Genomic DNA, 20,053 nt, shown 5'->3' with positions numbered 1-20,053 from the left:
AAAATGTATTTTCGATACCGATGCTCCGATACTCTCATTTTTGGTACGCGGTACCTAATGCCGATACACAAAATTTATCGAAAAATAGAATGGAGGATACATGTATCTTCGATACTGCCCATGACTGAATGAATCACACATGCTCGTGATCGCCACGAGCTCTTGCTCGAAGGTCAGTCGCAACGTCTATTTAAAATCGCGGTAAGTTAAACCTATCAAAGCGCGTTTCAGGCGCCACTGTGTGACATTTGGAGCGCGCCAACTCTAAAAACAACCATGACGCTTGCTATGTGAGAGTTCAAGATCGGCCCTCTGGTTCGTCCGGCAAAAATACGTTCACTGTTCGGAAATCGAGGGTTTATAAATCGAGCGAGAATTACATTGAACATGCTTCGTCCCACGAGACGCTGTTCATAAAAAAGAGACAACTCGTATATCGAGGTTCTATAAGTCGAAGGTTGTGTGTGTATATGGATCGCCGCGACACACAGTGCGCGCACATGTATTACCTCAGAGCCACAGCAGGGCTTTCTTCAATGACAACAATTCCCTGTGCATCAGCCTGATCCATGATTTCGTCCGCATACGGGTAGTGAGACGTCCGGAATGAGTTTGCCCCAATCCAACGAATCAGGTTGAAGTCTTTGATTATCAAAGGCAGGTCCAGGCCTTTTCCCCTAATCTGTAAAAGGAATGACAAACAATCTCACTCCCACTACAAGCACATTACGAGGGTGTCCGACACATCACTGATACATAACCTGTCGTAGGGTGCGATAAGATGTAGAAAGCTTCGGCGACAAGGCAAGACGACACACACAGGCAACGTTGCACTAGCAACTCTATTTATTTATTGATTGATTGTTTCCACAGTGTGGTGGAACTGAGTTTATTTGCTCGAAACAGCAAGGGCCTTGCCGAGTTAGTCGCTGTGTGTCTTGTTCTAATAAACTGAGTTTCTAGTGTGCCGTTCCTCGTGTGTGTCCTCCGTCCTTGTCTCTGTCACGTTGCCTGATGACGTTTGAACGTCGTAGTGCTTATTTCCCGTGATGCATACTGTGTCCTGCCAAATCAGTGAATGGAAACGCACTGCGAATGCGACGGTTTCTAGAAAACATCCGCAAATCCTACTAAATTGTCCAAGCTCTTCGGCAGCAATGAAATAATTTACATATCAATTCGTTGGCAACCACGCTTTAGAAAGTCAGAAAACGAAACGTTATTTGCCAGTGCACTTTGGGTACACATGTTTGCACTGCGGGATGAAACTCCTCCGTAAACTGTAGCAGCAATGTAAGCAATGTAAACTACACGCACGGTTACGTAAATTTTGCAAGGTGTCTCACGTCAATTGAACCCGCGGAAGAAGGAATTCTGGGAGGCTTAGCCCAGCCGCTTTGCTTCTGACACCTAGCGCTCACACTGGTGAAATATGAATGTCGCAACTTCACGACGGCGTGTCGACCGGGCAGTGAATAATGGCCCAATGTTAGCCGAGCGCCCCCGTTCAGCGCTTCCAGTTTCAGTGCCATTCACTCTCATAACTTTTTCGCTGTTGCACAGTGTATAGATTCGCCAATAACTCACAAATGCACCGTTGCATAGAAAAGTATAATTATTTCCAGCTTTTGTTGTCAATGCGCTTCTGCAACGCAAATGTCAAAACTTTGTCACTGTGCAACTTCCAGCCACCTTAAGGATGATCTGTTTCACGCTGCATTAATGAGAGCTGAGCTTGCGTGTTATGTAGTTCTGTATTAATTGGTACAGCCTTCCTTTCACTTTTTCATCCGTGCTTCAAACAGCAATGAACAGACCATAAATATTTCGCTTTTTACTGCGGCAGGTTGTGCAGAAACAACAAACATTCTGTCACAAAAAGATAATTGCCACTGTCGTGGACCGCGTTACAGATACCCTCTCGTGGTTGAACTATGTCCTAGGAACAGCAGGAAGAGTGCGACAGCGTGACACAGCGAGTGGGAGACGAAAATGCCGCCACGCCGGGAACCTAAGTCCGCAGGATGAAGACATATTTCACATTTACGTTTTGCTCGTTTTATGCTGCGCCGCAGAAGTTCGCTGCGAATTCTATTTAAGACGATGGCGTACCTTAAGGTTCTAAACTACAACCCTCTACGTTAAACCACTAACCCACTTTAAAAAAAGAAGAAAAAAAAGACAGAGAAAGGGGAGACATAAAAGGGAGACTAAAATGCAAAAACAACTTGCTCTGAAATGGAAGCCCGTGTTTCAATCAGTGTGATGCAAACAAAAGTAGCTCACACAGCGCTACCATTTATAAGAAAAACGCAGTGAAAACACAGCAGTCTTTGGCGGCAACGGATGGGATCCCCAGGAGGCGAAGATCGGCGGCATCCAACGAGGCAGCAGGAGAAGCGCGCGCATACCTATGGGTATTTGGAACGGGTCCGATCGAAGAGATCCGTATATGCGCGGAATGATGCGCACTGCTTCATTTTTCATTGCCGATTCACTGAATAGTAGTCCAGAACAGTTCTCGCCGATGTTCGACTGACAGCATTTATCTTCACGGCCTTCGGACAGCGGCGCCAGTCCGCTTCGCAACTCGCACTGTGTTTTTCACCGGGACTGCTCCATGGCGTGGCACGCGCGTGCACGCCCAACATGGACTAAAAGCCCCGATGCACGAGTTGAAACGATATTCACTGTTTAGCGCCGAAGCAAGAAAGAGTCCGGTATAATTTCGAGTTTAGCTCCGTAAGGTTCTTAATTGTGATAACAAGTACGAAATTAACATAGCGTGTAGCGTAATTTGAAATGCACTTTTGTTTCTGCATTTTTTATTGTTCTTTCTGTCCAGATTCTCTCCGAACCGATTTCGGGATCGAAATTTTTTTCGGCCACCAGTTTCGTGCCGAATTCGGTCGGATCTGGCCATGCCAGATTTCTTTACCGAAATAGGAAATGTCGTAAACCCAAGAAGTAGCAAATATTCCGTTGGCTATTCAGGCTAAAGGATAGCCAGAAGGAGAACCATAGCAGCCATGACGCGGAAACTTGGTTGACTGGTGCAGCGTCGGCGACTTCTCCTCCTATGAATACAGGCATTATCACAATAATGGAAAGGCTGAAAGGTGATGTGGTTCAGGGTCCAAAGTCTTCGGCCAAACTTCGTGTTCCGGTTCAGTAGCATGTCGTGATGCACCGAAAAGAAGTTCGGTCCCGATTTTTTGTGCCATGCCGTTCAGCATTAAGTAGACCGCAAATAGGTATATGTAGAGGAGTTTTGGAAGGAAGAATGAACCAGTAATTTCGGCATGATTTGGTCCGCTTCCCGATGAGTACTTGTGTTAGTGCATACTTATCAAACGTAGAAACGTGTATAGATGAACATAAATCATGTTTGCGGCTTCACAAATAGATACAAAGGACGCGAGGGGACGCTACGTTGCCGTGCATGCAGACAGCTCATATAGTAGGCTTTTGTAGCGTCCCATAGTTGAAAGACTTACATCTGAGTCCTCATGCTTACCAAACCCTCTGAAGTAGAATGGCTTGTCGTTTATGAAGAATGTTGCGTTTCCTACACGAACAGTGCGGACTCCGAATTTCTCGTACACAGTATCCGTCTCGTAACCGTCCGATAGCTCAACCTGAGAAGAAAAGATACGGTATATACGCAATTGCATCGTCTTCATAAATTGAACTCTCCCATCACGGTACATGCAAGAACAAAGAGTCAGTAATTATGCGAAGCCAAGTGATATGAGTCGGGAATACACAGAAGACGCGCTAGATACTGAACTGAGGGGTTTTATTCATTAGAAAATTATGGTGGTCCGTCACCCAGGTAATGAATCACTGTAGAAGGCTTCACCAGCGTAAGGTATCTCAAACCTGTACGACGCTACAACTCACACACAAACAGCGACCATTCACAGCCCATACTATCGCAACCTTCACCAAATAAAACTTCTCGGCTTGTGATCTGAAGAACGTTGAAGCTTTGCGCCTATGTACAGATTGATGACGCACACGAATGATACAGGACGTTTAATCTAAGATGATAAAAATTTCTAGCTGGCGACGTACTCGTCGGAGGAATGTGCGACTTTTGGCAATTACTTTCCGGAAGCTTTTGCCGCCATTTAGGAAGCTTTGGACAATTTTTAATTGGGAATTTTTTCTCCATTGAACCTTGAAAATTTCCGTGCGAACCTCACTTTTTTAACGAAAATATGAAGTCCTCCACGGATAACCGCAGACCCAATAAAAACTATGCTCATTATTTGCATAGTTTTTGAACACGCAACAGGCGTGTTCAAAAGATGAACTGATGACGGCAATGATGATGATGACAAGAATGGATGAAACTGAAAGACGCCTCTGGCATTTTTCAGTTTCGATCCGCGAATGAACATAGGCATCGTCGCGGCCAGTTCGAAAGCATTTTGTTTCCGCGATGTAGTGTTTCCTGCTCATGAACGTCGCAGGACTCACGCGTCTATGTCATATTGTATCACTAATAATCAACTGTGTGGCAGTTCCAACCCAAAACATCGTGATGTCATGTTTTAGAGTTGGATGACCACTGGGGAGCCACTTCTAACTGCTTCTGACTGCTCTGTGCTTCTCACTGCCAGTAAGCACATACTTCTCAATATCGAAACTGAAACATGACATGTGGATTTTATACCCGGTACCGTTAATTTAAGTCGGGTCCGGGATAATCAAACATCCAACTGGAACCATTCTGGGACCAGTTCAGATTTTCGCCTGAGATATGTGGCAAAGAAAGGAGTAAAAGCACACCCTTTCTTTAAGAGTCTAGGAGTATAATATTCTCTGCACCCTTGCGGGAACTGATTCATAACAAACACACTTCTCCGTGAATGATATCTGTGCCGCGATATCATCATCACGCGCAGCTCCAAGAACAGTCGGGTAGTCGAGTAGCATGCGCGTGGATTCGCTTTGGCGCGAAACGAGAGTTGTTCGCAGAACTGGATGTCACAAGATAAGGGACGTGGTCTGTTGTAGGGCACAATGGAGCATTTCGTCTGTGTTGCAAGTCAGCCAAGGTAAAATTTTCGTGTAGACGTCGAATGTGCCGAACTAGAGATGCAAAATTTCCGGAAATTTTGAATCGCTTGAAAGAAAAAATGTTTTCTTTTTGCTTTTTTTCTCGAAAAGGTGCAGAAAATGGAAACAAACGCGGTTACTGCTGAGTCGAAGCATTGCCGGCCAAGCCACAGCATACCATAAGCTAGAAACTTTAGTAGCGTTCAGCCTCTATGCATAAATGCGGAGCAGAGCATCCCATGAGACCGCTGTCTACTCAGCGATAAGTAATTGGAACAACAACCTGTCCACCCCGACCATAACTCAGACATTGTGTGAACGCGACGGCCATCGCTTGGAGCAGCCAGACGCAGCTGTAAGTTGGTGGTTGCTGGCGGATTAGAGGCACTAAAGGCACTGTTGGCGGGTTGGAACGCATCGAAGGCGCAAAATTTTACCTTTTTGAATTTTGTTCCCTGGAAATTTTGGGCATTTTTTTTTTGAGACGAGGGGAATAAATGAAAAAAAAAAACTTTTCCCCAAAATTTCCGGGTTTTTTTCCCGCAGCTACGCATCTCTAACCGAACACGAAACTCTTTGGACATTGCATATCAAACGATAAATTTGCCTTCAAACATTTGTTTAGGTGGCACCATTGCCTAATGAGGATAGACAGCAAGATCCAGGACGTTAGACGTGGCGTAACTCACCAACCTTTAGTGTGTATTGGTATCCAGGAACGGGGTGCATTGTGATGGGCCACCAGAGCTGCACATTCTTGATGTCCACCTTGCCACTACATCCATCCTGAGAAACGACTTGCTGCATCATGTCATTCAGGACGGTGACGCTGCAAGTCACATCACTTTCTGTCCCCATGGCAGTGACGTTGTAGTGCACAGACGCTGAAAACATAAAGCAGCCACTCATCTGGACTGTTCTACGAGGGTGAGAGAAAAAGTATCTGCATTCCGGTTATACGCGTATTAAAACATAGGGACGGGCTGGTCAGCACACTGGTCGGCATGCACACCGTATTTAGTGAACCACTTTCGGTGTTCCGCAAAATCCGGGAAATAGAACGAGAGCGGCAGACCGTAATCCTCAAACAAGCAAGCTTCGCACTTCAGAAAGAAAATTGCTCCTTATGCAGAAGCCTTGCGTGTTTTATTTATTTATTCATTCAGAGAGCTCTCCAGCGCCGTATGGAATTAGAGCAGAGGAGTGAGGTAATACGATAGTGATGCCACTTGCATCATTCTCAGCAGGTCACACACAGAATATTGCAAAAAAGAATAACAACAACAAAACTAAGAATCAATGCATAAGAGACGTAATCCTAACCATACATAAAGAGTTATTGGCAGCATTAACAGCTTCTTAGCGCAGAGAATTCCACTCTGGAATGGTAGAACAAAAGAAAGATTGCCTAAAAACACTCGTTGAAAAACGGAGTGGTTCAATCTCTTTAGAGTGGTCCATCCTGGACGACACATACACAGGTGGCAGAAGGGAAACATTCTTATATAGACCATTGTCTCCGCTATGAATATCGTACAGCAGTCTCAACCTATTATATGGCCTTCTATTTTTTAAGTTGTCCCACCCTAAGTCAGCAATAAGTTCATGAGAGCGGATAAGGGAAGAATAATTCCCCGACACGAACCTCGCTGTCATATTCTGTACTTTCTGAATGTTGATGTAATGACTACGGGTTAAGGACTGCACACTATAGAGAAGAGTAATGCTTCTAGGGCTCTGATATTTAGGTACTAAAAGGCATTTAATAGGCAGCATATAATCCCCTAAAACCCCAAAATAGGCACGTTCTCCCATACTAAGTTGTTTTCGTAGGTTTTCACAATAAGCGACGCTGGTGCTTGAGCTTGTTCAAACAATTGAGACTTCTATGCATGGGGCAAATGTTAGAGGAGCACCACCACTGATATTTTTGTCGTTCATTGTCCTGAAAGTACATCACGTTTTTATGGTGATATTAAAAACTGCTAGAAACAGACGAAGGTACGGACACAACGGTAACGCAACGAGCACAGACGAAACGCCCGAACAACTAGAAATCTAAGTACGTATACTCTATATGCCTGTCCGTACCTTCGTCTGTTTCTAATACTTTTAATGTGGTCATGTCGTACCATCAGACGCAGTTTAACGCTCCACATATTTTCAGTATCCTATCCAGTTTTGAAGGTTTGGAAACGCCAAGAAGGGCTCCGTGTCTTGATTCCTTCTTCTATCTGAATATCTTCCAGCTAACCAGAGTATCGAAGAAAACCGGAATGACGGCAACTCACGGTCGTGAATAATAGTGAGTATTAGTACATCGTACGCTGTCGCCTTGGCGTACGTACGGGATAGCGTTGGTGGCTCTACGAACGCCCGTAATAGAAAGACAGCTCCGCGCAGCAGACAGGAAAAGCAGCAACGCTATTCCTTACGTGCGCAAAGGCGACAGTATACGTACCATTTACTAAAACTATCTCATAATAAAATGGAAAATGTATTATCGCGCATGAACCTAATATGACACACTTGCACGCTTCACCGTGGTCGTCGGAGGCCAGCCCTTGCTGCACGAGCAGCGTAGACCGTGTCGTACGTAAAATTACGCATAGTTGGCACCCTTGTTCTTAGAGTTTGTGTGTAAATGCGAAGCATTGGACACAGAGGGACTGGCTAGGTAAAAAAAAAGAAAACAATTATGGAATGTGATCGAGAAAAACGCAGGCGAATTAGGAAATATCGCGTTCAGGCACTTTCATGCATTTAAGGCGAATACTTCTAAGGGGCCTCAGCCTCCCAACCTGCATATTCCACAGTATGTTCAGTTCTAGCCGTATATGTGGAGGTCAACAATTACAACATTGAGTGCTTGTTTGCCAAGGAATTTCGTTAGATTATGCTAATTGGAGCGGATTTAAACGTCAGGGATGTGATCGACCTCACCACCGTCTACCTGATTCACAAACGTGTCCTTCTTAGTGATCCGATACGTGCCTGCTTGGCAGCACGTTACTGATATATATTTTGGCGCTCCTCAAAATTCCACGAACCTGCAACTGCATACCGCGCTCCAATGAGTGGACTTCATTATAATTGGGTTACTGGTACGCATATCGTGAGGCTCGGTTGTTATGTGTCTCCTGATCAACAAACCTGGGAACCTGGGTTCTCCCCTACACAACAATTGCCATATCTGTCTTCGGCTATTACCAAACGACGGGGATGTCGTATCCTAGGCCTGACACATCCTGGTTGTGAAGTTGGTAAAGTTTGATGGAATATTAATTGTAGGCACAGGCGCAATCTGATTGTCCGACATAACTGAATGGCAATGAACAGTGTATTTTAGCTTGAACTTGTACTTTCAATTCTCGACTTTGTTGCTTCCAAGAGGCTACACTGGGCTTACGCAGCAGTCGTAGAACTCATGTTAGGCGGTGTTGAAATTTAAGTCGCGTTGAGTGTAGGCTTTTGCGATTTCTGCGGTAATCTTTCCTTAGAGCATACATCCGAACTGGTTGTTACACCTGCTGCCATCTTGTCTACGCCCTGGATTCCGTTAGACTTGGTGGAACCATAGCGTATTCGCAAGGGGGACTTGAAATTACCTGAACACTCCGTAACATTTTCACTCAAAACCGTTCGTAGTTGTCGACAAGTCTCGTACATGAGGTATTTTTCACGATTACGTCGCCATTTTTTTTTATCACGCGCCGATTGAAATCTCCTCCTTGACTGATCGCCTCTTGGGTTTCTGCTTCCCCTCGTGTTCTTGTGTCGTTCCTGACCACTACACTTGTGGTGCTCTGTGTCCCATATGCGTTGAGTTTTGACATTGCTCGCCGCAGAAAAATGAAAATGAATGAGAAATGTCAAATTCTGGCGAAAAAAAAAATCATTTTGCTGCCATACATAAACTACGCTTCTGTGTTCAAGAACATCTCTTCTGTCAAAAAAAGCAAATAGGGAAAAAGCCGTTTTGTAGTCCCTTTAAGAAGTACGTACATTGAGGAAATACTACTAGGCGGTTTAGAAGGCGTCTCAAGTACCTTTCTATTGTATTCTCCTTGCTTAGTTCCCATTGCTTGGCAGCCTGATATTGCCTTGTTTGGTTACTTCCGTACCGCTTGTTTTGAGGCATCTCGCCTCCCGAACGCGCTGGAACACGCGGTTCATCAATAGGCGTTTTTCAATCAATCGCCGGTCATCAATAGTAATCAATATGTCATCAATGTGTCAAAAAATGTCATCAATCAATCAATTAATCAATCATCAATAGCCGCTTTTCACTAGGCGTCTTGCTGTTGATGATCGTCTCTACTTGGGAACCTGGAGTACGAAACGAAGCTGTTCGAACATCATTAGGACAACATACCGCTTGTGGAGGCCGCAGATGCAGATAGAGTAGTAATAGTAACGTCATCGACGTAAGGTTTTGGAGTAGTGAATAAAATGACGCTACGGTGTATGCCCGCGTAGTTGAAGAAATCGAAGAACACGGTCTGACGGTAATAATCCTTCGGGTACCTGAAATGAAAACAAGCAACACACTCCTGGTCAGAGTGGTTCACATGAAACACTTTCAAAGTTTGCGAATGTATGATGCAGGTGACACCGCAAAAGCCACTTCCACCGTTTCGAATCTGAGGTATTCGCTGCGAGATCGAGCTATAGGGGGCGACAGTGTCACCTTTCCTGCAGAGCCGTATATTAAAAGGGAGTCTGGCCATTGGGAGGAGTCACAAAAAGAGGCTCGACCTGTCAATCACAGTTTCGCTCCTCTGATTGTATTCCAACTATTCATGTAGATTTGTTTAAAAATCATACCGACAACAGAACGTGTCCCAGCAGGTGGTTCTGCCGGCAGCGGTACAACGATGGAAGCAGACGACAATTCCCGACGTGCCTTACGCTCCCTAGGTGGCGCTTATCAAATTTGCACCAAGAATTCACTACTTTTGCAGATTGCGAGTGGTATCCATTTCAATCCCATCCAATCCACTTGCCACCCAACATGGCGCTGCCCATGTTGGATAAGGGGGAAAATAGTGAGGATAGGCTGATTGATAGCGCCCCATATTTCAAGACTTCATTGGTCGGAAAGCTGAAAAAGTGGGTGGAGCTTCATGTATAGGCATGACCCATTAATGGCCAGACTCCCTTTTAATATACGGCTCTGCTTTCCAGTGTGGATAACACGCCGGCCGATGTTCCGAGTTGATGGTTCTTTTTCGTAATTCAAGTGTACATTCACCGGAAGATCACTTGTGCCGCGATGATACCATACTGTTCAATTCCCCAATGCTCCGCCTACGGCACGGAATCCGGAAACTAAACGTGTAAAAGCAGACGACGCGAGGAAGCGACCCGCACTACAGTAGTTCATCGTTTCCCCGCTGCGCGCCGACACATCGCGTTCTCTGGGCGAATACTGCTTTGAAATCTCCGTGCACCGCCTCCAGGGTCTGAAACCGGACCTGAACTGAAAACCACTTGGAAACCCAATTTTTTTCAAGAACCGTAACCCGAACGTAACCGAAATTCAGCATCGGCAATTAACCGAAACTGTAAGTTGAACCAAAAAATGTAATTTCGGTTACCGGTTCATATGAATTGTGAATCAAGCGTGAACACTAACAACTTTGGATGCGGTATGTGTATCGCTTTACAGCTCTGATTAGTGGTGTAGTATACGTGCTTCTGCTAAAATAGATCTCTCCATCATGTTGTTTTCGTTCAGAAGTTGTATAGCATCTTACGCTCTTGCACCCATAACCGGATGACATAGGCATCGCATGACATGTATTGCGAGATATGAACTGTCTTATTGTGATCATTGAAGATACCAAGTGTTGTAGTTTGCTTGTTTCCACACCTGTTTGCCGAACCGCTGAACACACGCAGTTTTTGTTGCCTTGTAGCTGCTTCAGTGGCGTAGCCACGGGAAGGGGCTAGGAGGGGGCTTGAGCCCCCCTACCTGCCACCGACCCATCCACACAAATCGTGCAAATCCGGTGGAGAACGTAATATATGGGGGGGGGGGGTGGCAGTGTGACGATCGCGAAAGTTCTTGCAGTTCATGGCGTCTAACTAAGTAGCACTCTTGAATGGTGTTCACAGTATGAGATTTTCAAAATACTTCAAATGTCGTGGCACTACCTCATTGGTCATGACATGGTCCTATACATGTAACCGTATTGTGAATGTCCAAATCAACTATTTCTTTTCTTTTTTCTTCCGCCTTTTGCAGTGTGCAAAGTATGTGTCTGTTGTCGCACACAGGATCAGCGGGGGGGGGGGGGGGGGTTCCGTATCGAGACCCCTCTACCTTGGAGGTCTGGCTACGCCACTGAGCTTCTTACAGCACGAGCGAAATGAATGGGCACGAGATAATAGAAAACGTAAGAAATTCTTTTATGGGGGATGTCGCAAATGGCAAAAGTGCGTGGAAGATGCAGGTGGTTCTGCACCACCCTTTCGGAGCGCAACATATAAATATGTGTATTTTCACACGCTCGCACACTGTAGCTCACATTGCGACATCCAGCCAGCCTGCAGATGGATCCTAGAGAGAGAGAGAAAAAAAAAATACCTGTTCAACTGTTTGGTTACCGGCAACCGCAAATATTAAAACGCCGAGTTCCGTAACCGAAACCGAAACCGCTTTCAGAGTTCTGACACTGAAACGTAAACCAACCTATATTCGTTTCGGTTTCAGTCCCTATGCCTTTCATTGCGGCCAAGTGGGCAGGTAAAGGCGCTCCAAGTTAACATGTCGCAAGGATGTCACGTTTCGCGCTACTGAAAGAAATCATACGACGTAAGCGAGCTGGCGTCAGATCCGAAAGAAAGATCACGGGGAGGCGACGACAAGAAAAAGGCACACAAATAACATAACATAAAAAAAACATAGTTCGTGTGTTGTCCACCTTCCTGTGGTCCGTGGACAAGGATTTTCCGTTCTGGAATTACTGTGTGTCTCGATGTGGGACCCGTCTTCGTACAGTTTAGAGGAAGCAAAAGCTCCAAAATGGAATAAATTACCAAACTGATCCTTGGCGTAGCTAGTATAATTCATTGATTTCATTTGATTTTTCTTAAAAGTGCCTGCCAACAGCTGTGGGACAAACTAAGGGGCAGAGCACCGCGCCTGGACGTACAATGTAACAGGCACAAAATAAACTCACATATAAACGAAAGATCATTTAACAGAGCACAAGATCTACTCTGAACATGTTGACAGTCCATAGAAATATCAATCTCAGGACAAGAAATACTATTGTAGAAAGACCAAATATGAAAAGTGGCCAACATTGGATAATTAGCAGAAGGATACATTAATGCGCGTTGCCTCGTAATATGAACCGAGCAACTCAAATACAACGTAGATAAATGGAGATAATTAATTCTACCATTGATCAATTTATACAAAAACAAGACATCGGAAAGGATTTATTGTAAAGAGCTAAGTCGTTGTTTCATGCAACATGCACGCACAGCTCCCGCTTCGACCTCTCCGAAGCAGTAAACTCACCCGCTTCCGCCGGCCGCTAGGTTATCGCACCGAAGAAAAAATGCGCCGCCCGCGTGTTCCGTTAACTTTTGTCCCAACCTGTACAAGTTACTTGTAACTTAGGCTGATTGCGACCATTTACTTGGCAGTTTCCACGGTTATTGAGAGGTGATATTTATCCAACTAGATTCCACTGACGAATCCCAAATAATGTACATTATCATCATCTCTCATGACTTGATCGCACACAACAAATTTATTTACGGCGCAATACTGAAAGAAGGCACCAGGAACTTGTTACGTATAATGCAAACTGGAGAGGCTGAATGAACAACAAGTAGAACAACACAGCATTCAAGCCTCAAAAAGTCAGCGAGTGCCGGTCCGGTTGGAGGGCTCGAACCCACACGCATGCTTGACCGGCAATTAACCGTCAGTGGATGTTGAGGCGCAAAGGTACCGTATATAAGCAGGAAACAGGTTGTTTTGTTGGCGTACTTTAACAGCTCGTTGCTTGTAAACCCAGCACAGAAAGTCGCACATGTCGCAGGAAACGCCAGATACTTGTAATTTGCTCGTAAGCTTGCCGTAAAACACTGCCATATGTTAAAAGGAAGTCTGGTCATTACGAGGAGCCTCAACAGGAGGCTCGACCTGTCAATCAAACTTGAGCGCTTTTCATTGGCTGCTGTTCTCTATGGGTACCGCCATGACACAAAAGTTTTCCCGAAAAGCGTAGCTTGGAACGGCGAGGCCAGCATTTCATTACACACACACACACACACACACACAAAATCATAAATTACTTCAATATTATATGGGAAGGGAGTTGCCTCAGGACAGAAGGCGGCTTCTGTCCTGGGGCAACTCCCTTCCTACATTCTACCGGTTCGCTGGATTTCTACCCATCTACGTTCAATATTATATGTATGTCAGTATATATTATCTTGTAATTATCTTGCAAGTCGCTTTTAAATTGCGCTCCCGCATTGTTGTTTCTGTGAAAAGATTCTAGGTCGTCCTTGTCGGGCCTAGTAAAGCTCGCAAGGAAATAGGAAGAAAAATGCCACACCAAAAACTTGCATGGTATATGTTAGAATTTTATTCATATACTACACAGCTTCACCCGTTCTTCACTCCTTCTTGTTGTATACCATGATTAATACATAATATACCGGCAGTCTCGTTCCAACAAGCGGTTCTGCCTGCCAATCAGTTCGCCTAGCAAGCGGTTCTGCTCTATGCTTCTGGTGTCTGTGTCTTTTCGACACAGCGCTCTCCGTCTAAGTGTCGCCGATAAAAGTGGCCGCAAAATCCACTATGTTGTAGTTTGCTAGGGAATTTCCGTTTCAATCCTATTCAATCCAGTTTCCAGGAAATGGCGGCACCGAGTTAATACTAGTGAAATATAGCTTCGAATAAAACTGCATTTCGGCCCGTGATTGGCAGGAGAGCTCAAAAAGTGTGTGGAGCTCATGAATGGCAGGGCTCCCTTTTTTATACACGGATCAGCGGCAAAATGGCTTGGGGCGACGTCTGGTGTCAAATAATCCCCAATTCGTCGAGCAACAATGATCTATGTACCCGACTCGCTTGCTGCTCGTGATGGCTACTTAGCCGACTTCTTTTGTATTAGACACAGTGTTATGCGCATGCAATGTAGTTTTCCTGCTGTGCTTGACCAGCAATGAGCACTTGGTGGCAACTTCGACACAGTGTTGTCCGTATAATTTTCAATTTTAATTTTCGAGAAAGCTATCAGCGCAATAATTGGGACGAAAATTGGGACGTAAGAGTATTCAGGTTATCGAACAGATAAATTTATTGAGATTACAGCTCTATGGTTTTACAGTACCTTTAATATGTTGTGCTTTCCTAGTTGTAGTTCGTTCAACCTCCACAATGTAGATACTTTCTAGAATGCCGCTTGCCTTGGTTTCTTTGTCTGTGTATGAACCTGATCGTGCTTGGAAGGAAATGTAAGTGAGAAGCGGTCAGAGTGAATGTGTGTCCGTGTCATCATGAACGAGGCATTGGCGTGTTGACGACAGGGCGATGTCGTCGTTGTGTAATTTGTAGCACACACAACCGGCAATCATAGAGGTGTAGACTCGAGTCTTTCCACTTCCAGACTTTTCGTCATGTTCACTGTGATTTGTCAGCAGAATCAAACTCTTTTTCTTTTCTTTTTCTATTGCTACGTATTACGTTACACCTACCTGCTGGCGTCTTGAGGGAAGATTACTTCGCCTTGTGGGATTGTATCGTGCGTCAGCGTGTTGTTCAGCGCGACGGTGATCCTGTTGCGTCTCCCGTACTTGAGCCACAGAGTGACTTCAGTGCCGAAAGGAAGGTGACCTCCAACGTGGCTTACTACGAATTCCCCGTTGACATACACTTGGGCCAGGTAGTGCGCGCTGTTAAAGCGCAGGAAAACTCTGCTGTGACTCGAATCCCAACTCAAGGGCACCCAGAATTGTGTGTCGTACCAGGCCCAACCCACGTAGTCGCGGATAGTTTGGTTCTGGGTGACGTCGTTGTAGCTCGATGGCACAGGCATTGGGATGACGTCGCCTGTCTGGGAACGTTGAAGGGGTTAGTTTGCGTGACATGTATCATGGAAGTCTAATGGCGAATTCCATTGGCAGAGATACTTCAAAATTTGATTTGGGGAAACTGCAAAGTTAGTTTCGTTGGTACAGACAGGTTAGGTGTGGGATGCTGTTTTGGAGGGATAGAGAGAGAAGCAAGAAGAAAAGCTGGGAGAGAGAGAGAGTAATGGGGGAGAGCAAAAGACACGTCGGAGGCAATACTTTCTCCCAGCGTCGAAGTTATGGAGGAAGGAAACACAGGAGCGGCCGTTTCAACCGTTTTCCATTGGGACGGGCGTGTCAGGTTTCGCATTGCATTCTGGGATGCTCCCGTCTACCACGTAACCGCTCACGTGACCCCAAGAGCATGCCAGCTCCCAAAGCAGGCGAAGCGAGTTGTAGTTGTCCTACCGTTGAGATATCAGCGCTGTGATGAACGCGCTCGTGCAATTTTCTTTCTGTATGTTCGGAGGTTTACTCTTCTATTACAAGACCAGTCAAGGTCTGCAAGACAAGCACGAAAGACTAGGAACATCATGCGTGGCAGCGGTGACCTCGTTTGCGTGTGTTTGTTGCTCATGTGGTAAAGAATACGATTAATCAAACTTGTACAACAATGGATGAAATCAAATGAATCTGGAGCACAGCACCAGCTCGCAAACCAACGATTCAAGATGACTCAAACACACACAGGGACCCGAAACAACCGATCAAGTATGTACGGCTTGGGGCAAAACGCTCTGAGATCGAACTCTGTCGGCGCGCTGCGGAGAAACGATCGATGAACTACCGTAGTGTGGACGCGTCGTCTGCTTTTACAAGTTTATTCCGCGTTCAGTACAGTAGGTGGAGCATTGGGGAACCGAACAGTACCGTACCATCGCGGCACAAAAGATATTCCGGTGAAAATACACGACAATGGACCATTGCCATATTGGTGTCGCCCCTGGCGGCAGAATGTCGAACGTCGTGTCTTCCCCCCCCCCCCCCACCAATAAACATGGTGACGCTTTTCGGACTGGCACGTTGCGTGGGAAAATAGCGAGAGAAGATTGGAAGAAGAATGCGGAAAGGAGGTGAAAGCGCATATTGTACTCATTACCAGTACAAAGGGTTTGATGTCTATATTTATAGACCTCAAACGTCCGCGTAACCTTGAAACCGATTATCTCCCCTCAATGAACATTACAGTCGCTCGCAGGTGGGTTCATAGTGATGTTTTCCACTCAAAGATGGCGGATGCAAGGGCTGGGCATGCGCATACGCGTTGTCGGAAATGGTCCATTAATGGTCCATCAACTCCGAACATCGGCCGGCGTGTTATCCACACTAAAAAGACGACAGTGTCGCCCCTATACATCGATCCCTTCCTTATAGCTAGCAGGAGCTGCTTCAATAAAGAAACACGCCAGTGCCGTGTTCCGTAAACTTTTGTCCCAAGCTGTACTTGCGAATGAAACGTTATTCCTGTGGCAGAGCTCCTTTCAGTTGAATAAGAGCCGAAGCCGTGGTAAGAACTCGTTTACATAACGTTGTTTCCACACTGGTGCTCACATTTTAAATGGCTTTGGAAACGTATAAAAGCACGGAAAGTAGCGACAGCAACAAACCGTTGCAAAACCTATGCGTTAGAGAAGATCACGTGGTGGACAGGAAGTAATGGCTGTTTTGACTCGAGCGACCGCCAGAACGGCGCCACGGAGATCTGTTCGAAACGGCCACTCCTGTGTTTCCTTCCTCCATGGTCGAAGTCAACACAGTGGATTCGGCCACGGTCTTTCAGCGCGTGAACGGCACTATGCTTCGGGATCCTGTTATCCAGTCCAATCAAAGTCGTGTTTCTTCTGCTGTAAGCGAAGTGTGTTTGTTTTGACTGCTATCATCGTGTGTGCTTGAATTGCATATTCTGTCTCACGTGGTAGCCATTCGCTCCCCCACTCACACAGACGGACACAATCGTGGCTGGCGGCATATATCGCATATAATTTTCTGGTGGATGAGGTACCTAAACAAAAACGACGAACACAAGACAACACATGTACGGAGAACAAAGCAGGAGAAATGCGCGCTTTCTTCAGTCTCTCCGGTGGCGCAGCGGTAACGCGTGCGCTTGGAGACTGGGAGATCCGCGGTTCGAATCCGCGGGCCGGCTGTGCCGTCTGGGGTTTTTCCTGGGTTTCCCTCAGATGTGTAATAGGCGTATGCCGGCACAGTTCCCCTGAAGTCGGCCCATGGACGCAGCTATCCTCCCCCCGAGCGGATTCCGCTCGGTCTTCGACTTCACCCTTTCCTCTTCTCCACTCCACCACCTTTCCCTTCCCGAGAAACATGCCGCCTAATCAGGCAGGCAGACCTCTCGGGTTCCTCCCAACGACACTCCTCCTCCTCCTCCTCCTCTCCGCGTGCATATATCCTGATTTGTCCTTCGTTCATGTGTTGAAAGTTGCTCCTCAAGCTCGATGAGACATGTTGCCATCTGACCGTACAAACCAGCTTGCTTGCCTCATGTTCCTATGTTCTACAAGACAAGGCTCACAGCGCCCGGTTGCATACTTGAACTGAGTAATGGCCTTGAGAAGAAAAAAAAAGCACTAGCAATACTGGTAGGAACAATAGTCGGTCGTTGTTCCGTGGAATCCCGCAAATAAGCGACGCTTTTCGACGCTTTTCGCGACGCTTCTTGAACTGGCACGTCGCGTGGGAAGGTAGCAAGAGAAGATTGCAAGAAGAATGCGGAAAGAGTGAAAGCGCATTGTAGTGATTGTACGACTAGAAGGCGTCTTCAACTGTCGGCCTCAAACGTCCATGAAACCTTGACACCGATTATCTCCCTCAACCGCTAAAGAGCAATTAAGATTGAATTGAACTAAATGGACGGTTTTCGAGTAAGCATATGCGCATGCTGAGCCACCTGCACCATGTTTTGGGGTACGTAATCAGTGTCAAGGCTACGCGGACACTGGCGACAACACTTGACGACACTTTGTACTCGTAATCAGTACGATACGCTTTCACTCTTTCCACATTATTTTTGCAATCTTCTCTCGCTACTTTCCCAAGCGACATGCCAATCCGCAAAGCGCGCCTCGCCCATTTGGGGATAAAACTACGACGTTTTGCATTCCTACATCAGGAGCGACACGTACGCGTACATGGAAATAGTCTATTTACCGAGAAACGTCATCATGACGTTGGTTGACGCGCGGGAGCGTACAACACTTCCTATTTAAGCCAGCTTTTCCACTCAAGTGTTTCTGTATAAATGTAAAATGCAGCAATTTCCATCGATACGGACATGCATTCCAACCAAGTTTCACAGCAAAAGGGTCAACAGATGCGTGGAAAACCGGCTCTGACGTCACGGCGGGTATCTCCGCTAGTGGGGAAGCGCGAGAAAGGTGACGTGCTCCCGACTACCAGACTGACGAGTTCCTGTGCTCGAGGGCTTATACCTCACCATGTACGACGCGTAGAAATGTAAGACTGTTGTCCTCAATGAAACCCCTCTATCACAAAACAAAAAACAAAAAAACTCACGAATAAGACGCGGGTAAAACGGGAAACATTCACACACAAAAAAAAAAAAAAAAAAAAAAAAACTGCTTCGCCTAACTATTAAACGTGCCAAGAACATAGCCTCCCAAAGCAGTGCTGGCCTTTTGAAAACTATCATCACAACAGCAGCTGCGTTCGAGTTGCTCTTGGCGATATATACTACTTCTGAGATCAGCGAAAGCTTCTGTGGGACAGGAAATATGCAAGCAGACGACATTTTTTTTTAGAACTTATCTCTGTTCAAATTTTCGTGAAAAGTTCACCCTATCTGGACACCTCAATGTTTCGTTCAGCGCATTATGCACACCTGTGGTGTTCTAAATATAATGCAGTGTAAGGGGTTCCTATAATTGCGGTGTACGTTGTTGAAACCTAAAACCTAATCCACGCGGCATCTCACGCTTGGATCAATTTACGACTACACTATACCTGCGTGCGCGAGTGTATGTCTAGGCCGTGAAGCCCTATCGCATTGCTGGAGAGCAAAAATCTCTCCCAAAAGGTCTGAGTTAAGTATGCGCTGCAGTCTGTGTGCACTTTCTGTTTGTGCTATACGTTCATTTACGGGAACGCCAAGGTTATCTGTGCACCTGGCACTGCCAGAGCTTTGCAAATAATCATTTAGGAGAAATTTTCCTAGGTGAGAAGAAGACGCTTCTAGATTTAGCTTTGGCTATTCATCTGGCCTATGCTCAGATTGCAACAAAAGAAAGAAAAATCCTAAGCCTAATCTTGCTTCAAAAAGTCAGTGCCCGAAATTGATGAAATGCGGTTTCGTGAAATCTTAGGAAAGAATGGTGTAAGACAACGACTTGTTTTTTTTTTGTTTTTTTTTTATGATTGCGACATTCTGTGTGTTGCTTACGCTGCAGCTTGTTCTTCCTATTGACGCTTGAAGGGGCTGCAACACTTTGGTAGATGTGTGAAGGGAAATGCCTCTGGACGAGAGCCGCCGATATTTCGAACAGAGACTGTTCTTCTTCTGGGCCCAGAAGAAGAACAATCTCTGTTCGAAATATCGGCGGCTCTCGTCCCGAGGCACTTCCCTTCATGCATCCTTACCGGTTCGCTAGATTTTCTACCCGTCTTTGATGGATGCGGTTTATTACATCATGCACATTTCGTTTTGTACACTAGAGTATAAGTGCATATGTTTTTTGCAGTGTCGCATTGATCATAGAACAGCTTTTGCTGCTATAACCTTATCTAGCATGCTCCTCATGTATGCGTAGAGAAAAAAATAACACATGGTATCTTCGAATAATTGCATTGCAGGACATCCGTCCTGCGATACAATATTCACACACACAGACAAAAATAATTCGGT

General features: G+C 45.7%; 1 protein-coding gene across 1 annotated transcript in view; it reads right to left on the bottom strand.

Annotated features, from left to right (window-relative positions):
- The window catches only part of LOC135376035 (beta-glucuronidase-like), a 38,152-nt gene that overhangs the window by 16,782 nt on the left and 1,317 nt on the right, over positions 1-20,053 (bottom strand). Inside the window, exons 2-6 of the mRNA XM_064608644.1 lie at positions 14,800-15,158; positions 9,443-9,594; positions 5,761-5,951; positions 3,498-3,638; positions 510-682 (exon numbers count right to left, since the gene is read on the bottom strand). Coding sequence (XP_064464714.1) covers positions 510-682; positions 3,498-3,638; positions 5,761-5,951; positions 9,443-9,594; positions 14,800-15,158 — 1,016 coding nt within the window. The remainder of the gene's footprint in view (positions 1-509; positions 683-3,497; positions 3,639-5,760; positions 5,952-9,442; positions 9,595-14,799; positions 15,159-20,053) is intronic.

Source organism: Ornithodoros turicata, unplaced genomic scaffold, assembly GCF_037126465.1.
Source record: "Ornithodoros turicata isolate Travis unplaced genomic scaffold, ASM3712646v1 ctg00000980.1, whole genome shotgun sequence".
Taxonomy (NCBI): domain Eukaryota; kingdom Metazoa; phylum Arthropoda; class Arachnida; order Ixodida; family Argasidae; genus Ornithodoros; species Ornithodoros turicata.
Note: the sequence above shows the minus strand (reverse complement) of the source record. Positions and strands in the feature narration are given on the sequence as shown.